The 14,017-nt window shown below is 34.0% G+C and overlaps 1 protein-coding gene across 2 annotated transcripts; it reads left to right on the top strand.

Moving 5' to 3' along the window:
* The first annotated feature begins 543 nt into the window (after positions 1 to 543).
* On the top strand, positions 544 to 12,184 carry LOC147065952 (retinol-binding protein pinta-like). 2 transcript variants are annotated; one of them, XM_085955510.1, is made up of 7 exons: positions 544 to 619; positions 2,495 to 2,656; positions 4,319 to 4,478; positions 6,199 to 6,370; positions 9,083 to 9,283; positions 10,872 to 10,977; positions 11,918 to 12,184. In XM_085955510.1, the coding sequence occupies exons 2-7, from the start codon at positions 2,512 to 2,514 to the stop codon at positions 12,067 to 12,069; spliced, it is 936 nt and encodes a 311-aa protein (XP_085811636.1). In that variant the 5' UTR covers positions 544 to 619; positions 2,495 to 2,511; the 3' UTR covers positions 12,070 to 12,184. The 2 variants fall into 2 exon arrangements, with proteins under 2 accessions (XP_085811636.1, XP_085811634.1); XM_085955508.1 differs by lacking the exon at positions 544 to 619 and adding an exon at positions 1,673 to 1,751 and having other exon boundaries at positions 11,918 to 12,182.
* Positions 12,185 to 14,017: the final 1,833 nt, after the last annotated feature.

Genomic DNA, 14,017 nt, shown 5'->3' with positions numbered 1-14,017 from the left:
TGATAATCACATATTGCTTTGTATTCGAGCGGTTCAGATGTATAATTTATCGTATTTAAATGCACGTGATTTAACGAAACATTCATATTACCTATACACATATTATATCGAAATGTCAGTGGTAGCAATCGGTGATTGCCAGCTGTTTTGCTAGACCTAGCAGCCTGAGGTGGTATCAGGCAACATTTTGAAGGCCAGACTCCAGACTAAACAACGCAGATGACCTCAAATTTGTTTTGGCAGTGACAAGGGAAAACTATGGCGTCGTCTATGCATTCTTCACAGTAATTGTATTCAAATCCAACACCATGTCATTAGAATGCCAAGCTGTCTGCAAGACCTAGCGAGACAGACTGGCGAGAGTCAGCTGGCTCAGCTAGTTCAGTATAAAATTATTAAAATTTATACAATAACATAATATTGTTTGTAAAATAAAATTCATTCAAATGAGTAAGAACCTCAATACCCCCCCTCCTCCAATTATTGAAACCGCCTACGTCTGCGGTTATCACTTTGAACACAGCCGTGTAGTTAAAATACTCTAAAACGTGCAGTGTGCAGTTTTAATTTTACGTAGACGCGAGCTAACGTCGATATCCAAGGTATCCTGGCTACACAGGTAAGTTGTACAAAATATTAAAATTATAAATGATTATTTCTCACAATACCTTGAAACATATACCTAATGTATTTCATTCTTGTTTTATAATGTTAAACGAATATTTTTTTCAATCTCTAAAATGGTTTGTGTTTACATATTAAGTATAATAGATAATGTGAAAATAAAATATAGTTTTTGTACAATATATGTAACTGAGTGAATTTAAGATTATAATACGATGACAGAATACATAAACAATATGTATTCCTGTCATAATGTCATTTTCGTATATTTTAAATCATAAAGGCGTCAACTATTTATTAATTTTGCCAATGTGTTAATTTTTATCAGTATAGAAACAATTATTATTATAATTTTATAATACAATGTCAAATTGAACGGACATAAATATCACACAAAACACAACAGTCTGTCAGGAGCTAAACAGGTTAACTATTAATAATTATTATGAATGAAAAGTTTTGCTGATTATAACAATTATAAAGTAAATTTAAACCAATATAACTTACTTACATGATTTTAATAACCATCTGCCGTCAATAACATCCACCTATTTATGTGTGAATATAGTTCAATTGTGTAGATAGGTAGGCACGAAAAATTATAAGCATTTTATTCGTAACATTGCGCTACATATGTATGTATCTTGACATTATTTTCACAGCACCGTACTATGTAGTTTTGTGTTAGATGTACAATTTATTACAGTGTCGATCTTCCGGTTGGTTATATGTAAGTTGTATGTAAAACATTTCACCGTGGCATAGTTCGCCGTGAGCTTTCTTATCGGAAAGAGATGACCGTATACTATACGGTCTCCAATTTTATTACATTCAATATGAACATTACTTCAATTTTCATAGCTGATTTTGGCAAAATTCATGAATTCAAGAATGAAAACCTAACATAACCTAACCTAACAAATAATCCAGTATATCGGCTATTTTGAAAATTTGTTTGCTGCTGGCTTCCTTTAAAGTGTAAACCGACAAAACCGTGTTTTATTTCGAAGATGAATTTTATGTCATTACCATACGACCCAAAGATGTTGGACGGTCTTTAATATACGGCCATATATTATTTCCGATGCAACATTGCACGGTGAAGTGTGATACGGTGAGATGCATACGTAGGTACAAGTTTCTGGACACGGTGATTTTGAATAAACACGGACTCGCTTAATATTAATAAACATATTAGGTACCTACCTCACATAATCTAACTAAATGTGAAAATGTTTTTATTGTTTTGGATCAAATTGGAATAATGTCTAAAAATAACATATCATTTACTTATAGAAAATGTTGAAAATAGTTATACTTAATAGTAGGTATACTTACAGAAAACTAATAAAATAACATATAGGTATATACATAGTACATGAATATTCATCCTCAGCTCTTCAATATACCTACATAGTTAAAAATCCAATTCCGAAATGACTTCTACGGATATGTTTACGAAAAAAAAATTATATTCATAAAAGGAATTGGGTGTATTCATTCATATGCCTACAATATTATTATTTACTCGATTTACACTTATTTTAATATTGGTAGGTCCGGAATAATAATATGTTATGCAGTATATTGTCATGTTATTCTAATCTATATAAAAATCAATTATGTGCTAACATTGTTATCATTTTTACGTTTAATCCAATGTCTGATATTTATGATTTATCGGAAGTATCAGGTGTGTTTTCAAAATACACGCAAGTCGCAACGCATACTATTATTAAATTGTTACTTACTTTTCTGTTGATAAGACAGTTTTACCGGCAATACTTAAATTTATTCAGTTCTTATCAAATCAAAAGTGTAATAAATATTATTATCTGTCTTTCAAATTGTTTTTTAAATTGTTTCACAGACATTTATTATACTAATATGACGTCGATAAGGCCGATTTCTGCAGAGTTGGCGCGCGTAGCAAAGGAAGAACTAAATGAAGACCCTGCAAGAACGCCATCTGATATTGCCGCATTGAAAGAATGGTTAGCAAAACAACCACACTTATCCAAGATTCAAACCAGTAAGTAAAAGTGCTATTGTTTATATTTCAAAGATGTCAATCAAATCATATTTTAAATTTTACAGAATCAGCGGGTCTATTCTATACAAAAGCCGACTATCGACCGCTAAAAGCTAAGTATTTATTACATATTTGTATTGAGGTATTATAATTGTTACAATAAGTAAGTCGTCTGAACAGTCAAAACTGTCTATCTCGCTCTAAATTTTATCACAGCCAAGAGAGGTGCTGTTAAAATATAGCACTTATTGCAGGGCGCCGTTCCGGCTCTTCTTACGGAAATTTGTAAAATTATCGCTCCGTCTCGTGGAAAAAACATGTTGACCGTCTGAGCAAGATAGGCCATAGAACAGAAAATATGACACACTTATTTTTATAAAATACACATACGATTTGATGACTAAGTAAATATCTTCAGAAAATTTGTCGAGCGCTCCGGTTCGTAAACTTTTCCATTTCGAGCGCTGACTTATTGCAACAATTACAACCAACTTATTGTAAGTACTAATATTTTGATACTAACCTACTCTAAGTAAGATAATATTTATCACTTCATTACTTTAGCGGTCGATAAGTATAGAATAGACCCACAGAGAATTAATGGAACCAACTTAAGCTAGGGTTTCCTAAGGAAATGGTGCCGTTATGTACTCTACGAAAACATCTTCTTGGCTACGTGTTAAAATGTTGAACTTACATGCTCCGCCCATTTGTAACCGCACTTCCATTATAAACTAACAAGCTCCTCCCATTTAGTAAACAAGAGCGCCTGGAAGCGTAGCCAAGAAGATGTTTTCGTACTATAGCGGTGGTTGACGTTACTAAAACAGTGTCTATGCAAACCAGACAATGTTGGTTTCCTAGAGAGCGTTGGTTGTGAGTGTAACGTCAATTAGCGGTGTCGCCATTTTCATGACGACCGTCATAGTTGAACAAACAGTCGTAGAACGTTTTTGCCCTTAGCGGTGAGCATTTAAAAAAAATTTGGACCAGCAAAAATGACGAAATATTGATTGATTTTGTAAGAAACAATGAAGCTTTGTATAATGTGAAGAGCAAAGTCCAGTTAAAACAAAATCTCTGGAAAAATATCAGTAGTTAAGTCATCTCTTATGTGATTCTGTACAATACTGGTGTTGAGCGAAAGTATTGCCTGAAATTTTCCTCGTTGCAGTGCAGACGGCGACGTATTAAAATTTGAAATGCACCCTCTGTAGCACAATTTCTAAATATCTCACTCTCCTCCAAACGACAGTTTTCGTCTTTCGATGACTCCTCGTCTTCCAAATATAGTAATAATGCTACGTCTACATCGTCCATTCTTCACTACAATACGCTCACTGACCGTTGGTTGTCTGTCTTCTTTTAAGTTTACATCTCTGGTAACCATTCTTACGAGCGTTTTCTTATGTCCGCCGCATCACGTTATGATACGACCGCTACACAACGGCACCGTTGTCTTAGGAAACCCTAACTTTACCCTAATGAGTATGGTATAACAGGCTACGGCTATCGAGTGTGGAAAAATATGGGAAAAACTTAAACATGCATTAAAGTTTGTCATGTAAGTACCCTGCTTCAAAACCTTGGTTCAGGGCAATGGTTTTTAAATTTCTATTTATTTATCTTTTCTGTGATCTAAATGTTTTTTATATTTTTCAGATGATCAATGGCTAGTAGCTTTTCTCCGATCTTCAAAATTCAGCTTGGAGCGAAGCAAACAAAAAATGGACATGTATTACACACTGAGAGCTATAGTGCCAGAATTTTTTCATAATAGGGATCCCAGTGACCCAAAAATACAAGACATTTTAAAACTAGGGTACGTTTACAATAATCCCTTGTCATTATCATTCAATCCTCAGCGTAAGACCTGAGCAGTAGCGTTTTGCAGAGCAGGAGGTGCAGCGTGCATGGTAAACAACTGCACACAATATGCATGCTGCACGCCCCGCTCCGCAAGACGCTGCCACTCAGGTCTTTCCCTAAGTGGTCAGGCTTGGATTTATCTAGTATCTACTCTGTAATCTGTAACTATTTAATCATAATTATGTTCAACTCTTCCATATTGCTAAACAAATATTATTTATCTATACCAGTTTTAAGATCCTCTCTACATTTTCAACATCCTCGTTTTGAAGCATTAGTGACAGTAATTGTTGTGTGTAATAATATTGTGGTCAGTTGAACGTAGAACTAACCTAACGAGAGCTCTTTGAGTTGATCAAATTATTTTTTGTATTGTAAGTACAAAATTTTGATGGGTACATAGATTAATTTATACAAATAATAAATAACTAACTGCCTAATTTTGTGGTATGGTATGGGCCTCACACCGCTAATTGGTGGTGAAAAATAATGTTAGTATCGTTTAAATTAAAAATTAATTTGTAAATAAGTTAAGAAAATTAATGTACCTTGCCCATTCTACATGCGTACGAAATACCAATGACAATAAATACCATATTCACTTGTTTTTAAAACGACTTGTATGAAATAAGTGTTGAAATAGTGTTGGTATTTCAAAATTGGAATATCCGGCTTGTTAGAATAACGATACATGTGTACATTATGAGTCTAAGGCCCGTTTCAGACGGGACACCGGTGTCGTGCTCGATATAATATAGGAGGCCTTTGTATTTGAATAAAGGTACCTTTGTATTATGTTTATGAACGCCCCAGAGCTAATGAGTCAACGCATAATTTCGCGTTATAAATTAGAACATAAAACAGGCTGCGGTAATATATAGTGTATCGGCGGCTTGAGAATGTAGCGGCTGACGGAAAAGTGTACCGGACACGCGTTGACTCATTAGCTCTAGTACGTTCATAAACATAATACAAAGGACCCTTTATTCGAATACAAATTCTTCCTTATTATATACGAGCGCGACACCGGTGTCCCGTCTGAAACGGGCCTAATAATATGAATGAAAATTTAATTTAAAATAACAATATTGTGATTGATTGATTGAGATGGCAATTTCAAAGAAAACTTCAACTTATAGTTTATTACATCTAGTGGTGGATTTACGAAATATGAAATTATTAAATTGATTAAAATGAATTTGAAATTTATAAGTAAATAATATAATTTCTCACCGCTGAAAGGGGAGCATTCTTTATTTCAGATAATTTTACTTAAAAACGCAAAATAAAATATTGTTATTTCCTCCATTGTTATCAATAATAAAACCATCTCAAAACTGGCAAGAAAATATTGTTATCACCACAAGGTGGCAGGTTAGATATAAAAAAATGGATTTCAAGTTTCAATTATTTATGTATATTTTCATTTTTTATTTGTCATCCTTGTTTAATTATCTGTAGTAATGCATTGCACTTGATTTTAGAGTAGGTACCTATTTATTATTCTGGATACCTACCGTCTTTGAATGTTGGTTTTGAAATTGGTCAAGAATTTTTTTTACCTACACTTTTTTGAAATGTCAGTTTTAAATTTTTAAATTTAAAATTTCTTATTAGTGGAAATATTACCTAGTAGGTAAATAATTAAATTTATCAATAATGTTGTCTTCCAGTGTAACTCTTCCGTTTAGCGACTTAGCTGGTCCAGACGCGTGCCGTGTGTATTTCATGAGACTTGGAGTATACGACCCTTCGAAGCACTCCATGTTTGATGTCCTCAAAGTTTCATTTATGATCACGGATATTTTAATGCAGGAAGATGACAATTATATTATTAGCGGGCAGGTAAGAACTACATAATTATTTATCTTATCAGAAGTGACACTCATTAAGTGCAATCTTAAACTATTTCACTAATTAAGGTTCATTTCTGATACGTCGATATTTTGAATGGCTAATGGATGATTCATAATAATTTGTTATGTTGTAAAGGGTTATCAAATTACTAGGTACCATAGTACTATAGATTTTTAAAACGTCATACTAGTCATTTTATTCTGTTTCCCACCAAAATTAACATTTGTGTTCAGTATTGTTTAGCAAATCAACATGGAAAGATATAAAGTTGTACGGCGTATGCAAATATTGTTAAAATTTAATAAAAAAAAAATAATGAGTCTATTCGATCTACATTTCGGGCATTATGTGAAATTTCTCATCAAAATAAACGACCCACAGAACTTACTGTTCGCAATTTTATTGGAAAATTTGAGTCAAATGGTAATAGTTGTGATGTTAAGAATCCAACCCGTCGAAAAAGTAAGCGTACTGCTGAAAATATCAATGTTCTAAATCAAAATGTTGTTGAAAAACCAAAACAATTAATAAGGTACACATCGTTCTCAAGAACTTATGGCACTACATGGAATATTCTTCATAAATATTTGCATTTGAAAGCCTATAAAATACAGTTAATAGGTACAAGAACTTAAACCGAATGACCATTTGATGCATCGAAATTTTGCTAATTGGGTTTTAGAGCATCTTAAGTGGGCTCGCAAATCAGAACTCGCCGCATGCGTCTTACGACGAATTCGTCGATGTGACGTCATCGTAAACCAAGAAACAAACGTTATCAAATGGAGCTCCGCAGATTGGCCGATGCAACTGCGACTCTGCGACATGCGTCGAGTTGCATTGGCCAAAGCCTGCATGTCGAATTCCGGCCAATATCGACTCCGCGCATGCGCACAGCCACACAATCGGCCATTTCTCTCCAGACTATCGCCGCGTTCGGAGCAGCCGCGATGCGGCGAATGTCGATATCGCTAGGCAGATGTGCGAGGTTGTATCATGGAACACCGGCTGCCCGTTCTCGGAAGTTTTGATTTATGGCGGTCAGGCACACGAGGCGAGTTGTGATGCGCGAGCCGGCTAAAACAAACCAATTTTTTCATGTAAAGATCATCTTCAGTGATGAAGCTCATTTTTGGTAAAATGGCTTCGTAAATAAGCACAATGAAAACCCAATTGCTATTATTGGAACACCTTTACATCACAAAAATTAATAGTTTGGTGTAATTGGAGCGTATTTTTTTGAAAACGTAAAAAATTAAGTTAGAAACATGATTACTGTTTTTTTTTCTGGCATGAAATAAATGATTTTGATCTGGACGATCTGGTTTCAACAAGATGTGCAATATTTCATACAGCTCTTGATACAATCAAATATTATAACCAGTGATGAAGTTTTTCCTGTTTCGTTATTCTTCACCATAATTTTATAAAATCGATACATTTATATCACGTATTTATTATACAATAATAATTCTACAAAAATAATGTGGTTTACCTACATTATTTAATTAAAATTTGTTTATTTAGGTGACGTCTAAATTATAACTTTAAAACATATACAAAACGATATTAAATAAAACTTAGTGGGTATTATATTATGTGCAAAGTTATATACTTAATGGTATTTATGAGGTTAGGTTAGGTAGGTGTTTGCATAATATGGTTATATTAAGAGGGCCAAACAGGCCTTAAGATGCTTCCAGGACGCACAACAGCGCTTTTAAGTGTCAGAGACAGTGTGAATTTCGTGTAACTTTTGTTTTTTTACGAGAAATGGATGTTATCCACTTGCTCAACCGATTAGGTCCATATTTTGACTCCAAAGACAAATTGAAATATACTATGTGTATTTGCCAGACCCAAGATTCGAACCCACGACATGATAAGCCGACACGTAAACCTCTCGGCCATCGTGGGTGTGTAACTAGAGTCCTATATCTGTATACCAGAGGTAAACTACGGTGAATCCAAAATGTCAACTTCACAGGAGAGACGAATTTGTGATTTTTGGAACTTTCAACTTGTTGCATTCGTGAATGGAAAAAGATAAAATTTATCTATTTATCAAAAGCTTTTTCTTTGTTTACCGCTGTAGTTCGATTATAAGTTTCATCAAAAGAATTGTATGTTTTCTTACTCTTATTTACCTCTAATAGTTATGGAGTTACAATGACATTTTTAATTTTTAACTTTTATAATAAGAGTAATATGAGTTACAGCTGTTTACCACGTATGCAGGATAAGTAATGAAGTAACAATATAACAATAACTATAATATAGTGACCTAGCCATGCCCTATCCTAAAGTGAATGCTCAGTACACTTGGAACATCCAGCGACAAAATACAAAACATTCATTGTATGTGTGTACTAGGTACTTATAGCAATAAAAAGAAAATTCAATATTACTTAAGTCCAAGATAAACTTATGTGTGCTTGCTTAAGGGGTCTCATATAGCTAATTATTAAAAATAACTATATTATATTCATTTTCTTGCATATAGTTGAATAAGTCATCTATAATAAGATGTCGAAGAGATTTTTAAACATTTTATAGTTTTATAGGTACTCTAAAAATGTCGAATTTTCTTTTAAAAAAGAGATACTTAGATATAAATAAAATGGATTTTAACTCATACACATAGCTTATTTTTTAGCATTATTTAACATCTGAAAGTTTTACCAATTTTTTTATTTACAGCAAATGTTATTGGACCTGAAAGATGTGTCATTTGCTACAATTTCCCAATTTACCCCGTCATTGGCTAAGAAAGCAACCATGTCTTCAGAGAAAAGTTACCCCCTGAGACAAAAGAGCATTCATATGATAAATACACCTCCAGGATTCGAAATGGCATATACCTTATTCAAAAGTTTTTTGAGTAAAAAGCAACAAGATAGGGTAAGTTAATTATATTATTTAAATTAGATACCCCTCTTACTTTATTCAAAAAATTTAAATACATAACGTGATCTGTTTTCGTTTATCTACATTTATTTATTTCGTATAATATGGTACTTACAGTTTTTGACCAATGTGGCATAATATACACAAATGTGTAAAGCACAATGTGGGATAACATAGGACAGAAAAAAAGAGAGGACGAAGCAGATTATATGCTTGAACGATATATTAAAAAAATGTAATTCTATCAATGAATTTATAAACTTGACAAAATCAATAACTTCAAAGCCTTCATTGAATGGGTCAGTGTCCTATTATAAAAGGCATAAGATATTCTGGCAAAATATAATTATTAGGCCTTTTTTTAATGTAACGCGGTGGAACGGCGTTCCGGCACCCTTTTTCTTGGTATTTTTAACGTCTCAAAAGCAATGTTCGCACTTACATAGCGTCACTGTTCTGACAGAAAACACTAATTCGAAAAAATGACATATTGAGTTAGTACCAAAATGTTCCTTATTTCACACTTTACCGTCTGAAAACCTTCTTAATAAATAAACAGTCTTTATTTTAAAGTCATCATTTTTACGATTACTTAATAAACACATGATAGACCATTATTTCAAACATTTTAACAACTTCAAAGTCAAATTACTCAAAACTAGTATTCTCCAGTTAGTGTGTTCTGCCAGAACAGAGACGATAGTACAAGTTAATTTTCCTCAGTCATCTCATATGAAAAGACATATCTGATCTACCATCTACTATGAAGTATCGCGTTTGATATATGCATTGAATTCTATTACCATTTTCACAAGTAAATGTGAATTCAAATGAATCTAATTATTACCCAAATAAGAGCTTCGTTCAAGACCAAAACAGTTTCGGGACGTTTGCTCATCAAACTCATCGGACCACCTTTGAAACTTTTCTATCCTTCAAAATACATTGATGGGTGGTTAATCATTGGAAGACATTCGGCCATAAACTCTAACACTAAAAAAAGGAATTGAGACGATTTGCCAGACGAAAATTGGACTGAGCTTTGGAAATCACCATGGCCCTCCACAAAGAAGGGGCTGACAGAGCTCTAGCCTAGGGAATTGACCGGATAAGTGAGATAAACGCACATCACAAATTTCCTCTAATCGTAAAAAAATCGCCCGCGGCGCTAATTTCCTTCAGGCGTATTAACATTTTATAATATTGGTTATGTAATTGCATTTTTTGCTTAATATTTGTTGATAAACTGAATACCCTTAATTTTACCTCGAATACCATTTGAAAAACGCTACTATAGATCGTCACAGCCTTTAATGTTAGTGATAGGTAGGGGGGCTGCCAAAGATCCTGGACTGAGGGCCCGCTTCAGGATGTGGGGGCCATGGAAATCACTATACATATACTTTTATTCAGATATATGATTTTTTTGCAATTTAATTTTTTACAACTAAGTCAATGACTTGGATCCAAACTGGCATTAAAAAACATTTTAATTTACTAGAATTTGTAACTCATGGCTTAGCCTTTCACTCTTATAATGTTATAGTAATATAATAGATACGCATTTTATTTTTATTTGCAGATACACGTTCATAATCTGGATATGGTGTGTTTGAAAAAATCAATTCCTGCAAGTATTTTACCTACTGATCTTGGTGGTACTGGATTATCCTTAGACGAATTGACAGGTACCTATGTTGTATAATTATTATTTTTAACTTTTACTTAAATCACAGGTTCCCAACACTTTTTTGATCATAAATATTCATCTATGCGCAGATATTCACATTTTTTTTGCGTTGATAAATAATAAACTCGTCAAATTATTACACTGCATATTAAGAAAGTTAGGTTAGGTTAGACCCGGAACAGAACCGAAAACCGGAAAAAACAGTTGGTTTTGTCAGAACAAAAACTGGAACCGAACCGGAAAAAAGTATCATTTTTTTCGGTTCGGTACATGTTCAAACACGCGCGTTTACATGCTTTTACTTCCCACTTCAGTTGTCGTAGGCGAAATACGTCTTACGTCTTGGGTCTTGAGCCTTGGAGTCTTATACTGTTTGGTCAGTCACTTACTACCATCCATTCGGAACTGAACTGAAAACCGGAAAAACCGTTATTTTTTTCAGTACGAAAAACGGGACCGAACCGATATATATTTTTTACTTGAACCTGAACGAAAAAAATAACGGTTCGAAGACCTACTTTATTTATTTAAAATCAATTCATTCAAAATATTGAAATCTATTGAGAATTATTTTTTCCTTTTTCTTATCTACTCATTGTGACAAATTATTTTCTTTTTAGACGCCCTGCAAATTGGCACATAATTAATGTCATAGCAGTAGTGTGAAATTCTCTGAAATGTGAAAGTCACTTGCAGCTATTTTTTTTTTGCTTCGATTTCATATATTTAGGCGTTATCTGAAGAAGCTTTTCAAAATCGTTTGTTTTTATTAATTCTACAAATTTTAAGAATAATATAAACCGAGAGATAATAATTCTGAAGATTAATTTGTTTAAAGACCAAACCAGCAGCCGTCATCAATAATAACAATAATTAAAAAAATAAAATTGTCGAATCAATAAGAGCGTTTTTTTTTAATACATTGTTTTCATTTATAGGTCTATGGAAAAAGAAAGTGGAAAGCTATCGTGATTGGTTCCTGGCTGAAGAATCGAATAGGTCCGATGAAAAGAGAAGACCAGGAAAACCTCAAACGAGTGAGGATCTATTTGGAATTGATGGATCCTTTAGGCAACTTAATTATGATTGAAATGTGAAAAGCGTCTACTTATTATTTTTAGTCAATATACCTATATTTAATATTATTTATATAAAGCACAATAAATTACTGCAACACGATTGGAAATACAGAAATTAATATACAGATTAATTTATTTTATTTCTTTCCTACGATTTTTTGTCTACAATTTTATTGACTGTGTCATTCTGAAATTCACAAAATTGTCTTCAGAAAATTGAAATAAGAATAGACAACAGCGACATTTAAAAAGGTTTCCTCATTTTCTCTAAAAGTAAATGTGAAATATTGAAATTCAATGATAACCGCTGTCAGGTATAAAAAGAAGGGAGTGGAAGGTGGGTAGGATTGTATGGATAGGAAGGGAATTGGATGGGGAAATATGAGGGAACGGCAGGTGCGCCTGAGTACGGGGAGCGTGGATATGGGATAAAGGAATGGGACGGGATAGGAGTGCGGCAGAGCTATGAGACCGGGGATGCAGGGTCGTGGGTAGTTTGACATTACCTCTAAAACCTCAGTCACCTGTCGGTTGCTTTACTCACTCGGTTATTCCTGTAATATAAAATACATAGAAATGCAATGATGAATATCTCGGTTTGAGCGCCACTCTATGAATTGCATAGAGACAATGATAAAGGTAATTTAAATAAAACGCGGGTATTAACTTTTAACAGTAGTATAATTAATGTATAAAAATTACTAGCGGGCGAGAGTGTATAAAGGTGTATAATAAGTTAATCATTACGAGCGCCTATCGTAGTATGATTTAGACAATTCAGATCAAAAAAGCTAATTCGGTGGACCGTAACGTAAAGAATTACAATAAATACCAAGATAAAATGATCTCAGCTCTCTTCGCCCTCGATACCTTCCAAGGCGGAATCGAGGAGTGGTCTTCCATCGTGCGTTTTCATGGGCTTTGGGACCATGTACTCCATGTGTTTGAGAGGGACGTCCTTCGGTTGTCGACCAGAAATCCAGTGCCATGATAACCGCTTCGAGACGTCAGAAACTGGGAGCCATGGTGTTTCGGCCCGAGGCCCGGAACTTAAGAGCGATGTTGCTCGTATCAACGTCAAGAACTGAGGGAGGTCTTCTTCGCACGAACGTCAAGAACTGCGAGACGGAATCTCGCTTCGCCTTCGAGTTAAAAAGCGGTCCGTCTCTTCGCGCCGGAAACAATTCAACCGACCGTTGTTCAAACTAGTCGGCCTGCGTATGCGTACTCAGGTAGCCTTTTCGCGTTGTGTTGCCATCATAATAACAGTGTGGTCATGTAAATAACATGACACCGCATTCAATCTATATCTATTGAATACATTTTATAATAGTTCAAAAAATTACCTAGTAGCAGTAGTAGCTATAAACCACATCCGATGCAGAGTTATTCTACGATAAGAAAGGATTAAAAACCGTGTTCGTGTGTGACCGCGGAAAAATCCAAACCATTGATCATAATTTCCTCGAGATCTACACTACGTACTGTTATGTACCCATAACCTCAATCTATTACTTACTGAATCATCACGTAGATAATCACGCGTGGTTTACATATCAATAACAATAACAAATCGAAAGCTAAACACTTTTGCATAAACAAAAGTAATGGGTTACGTGCTAATGAAGTATGACTATCGTCATCTTAATTGACTTATTATCGTAATATATAAAGCCCCTTGATTATACAAATTATCAGAGCGAGTTCAGTTGCGAGTCCTCATACATAACGTGCGCGTCGGTTTTCGGTTTGTCAGTTTAGTGTCCTCCTGTGTTCGAATTTAAATAATTATTTTATTCTATTTTGTTATAATATTGTATTCTAAATTGATAATTAATTACAAATAAAGAAAATAAGTCGCTCAATCGATAACTGAGAACAGTCGTCGATTGTGCGGCGATTTTTAAAAATAAACATCTTACTCAATACGTAACAACAGAATAATTTTGGTGATAGCGG

The sequence above is a fragment of the Rhyacophila brunnea genome, unplaced genomic scaffold (genome assembly GCF_057557595.1).
Source record: "Rhyacophila brunnea isolate RB1 unplaced genomic scaffold, BYU_Rbru_1.0 scaffold_5, whole genome shotgun sequence".
NCBI classification, from domain to species: Eukaryota; Metazoa; Arthropoda; class Insecta; order Trichoptera; family Rhyacophilidae; genus Rhyacophila; species Rhyacophila brunnea.
Note: the sequence above shows the minus strand (reverse complement) of the source record. Positions and strands in the feature narration are given on the sequence as shown.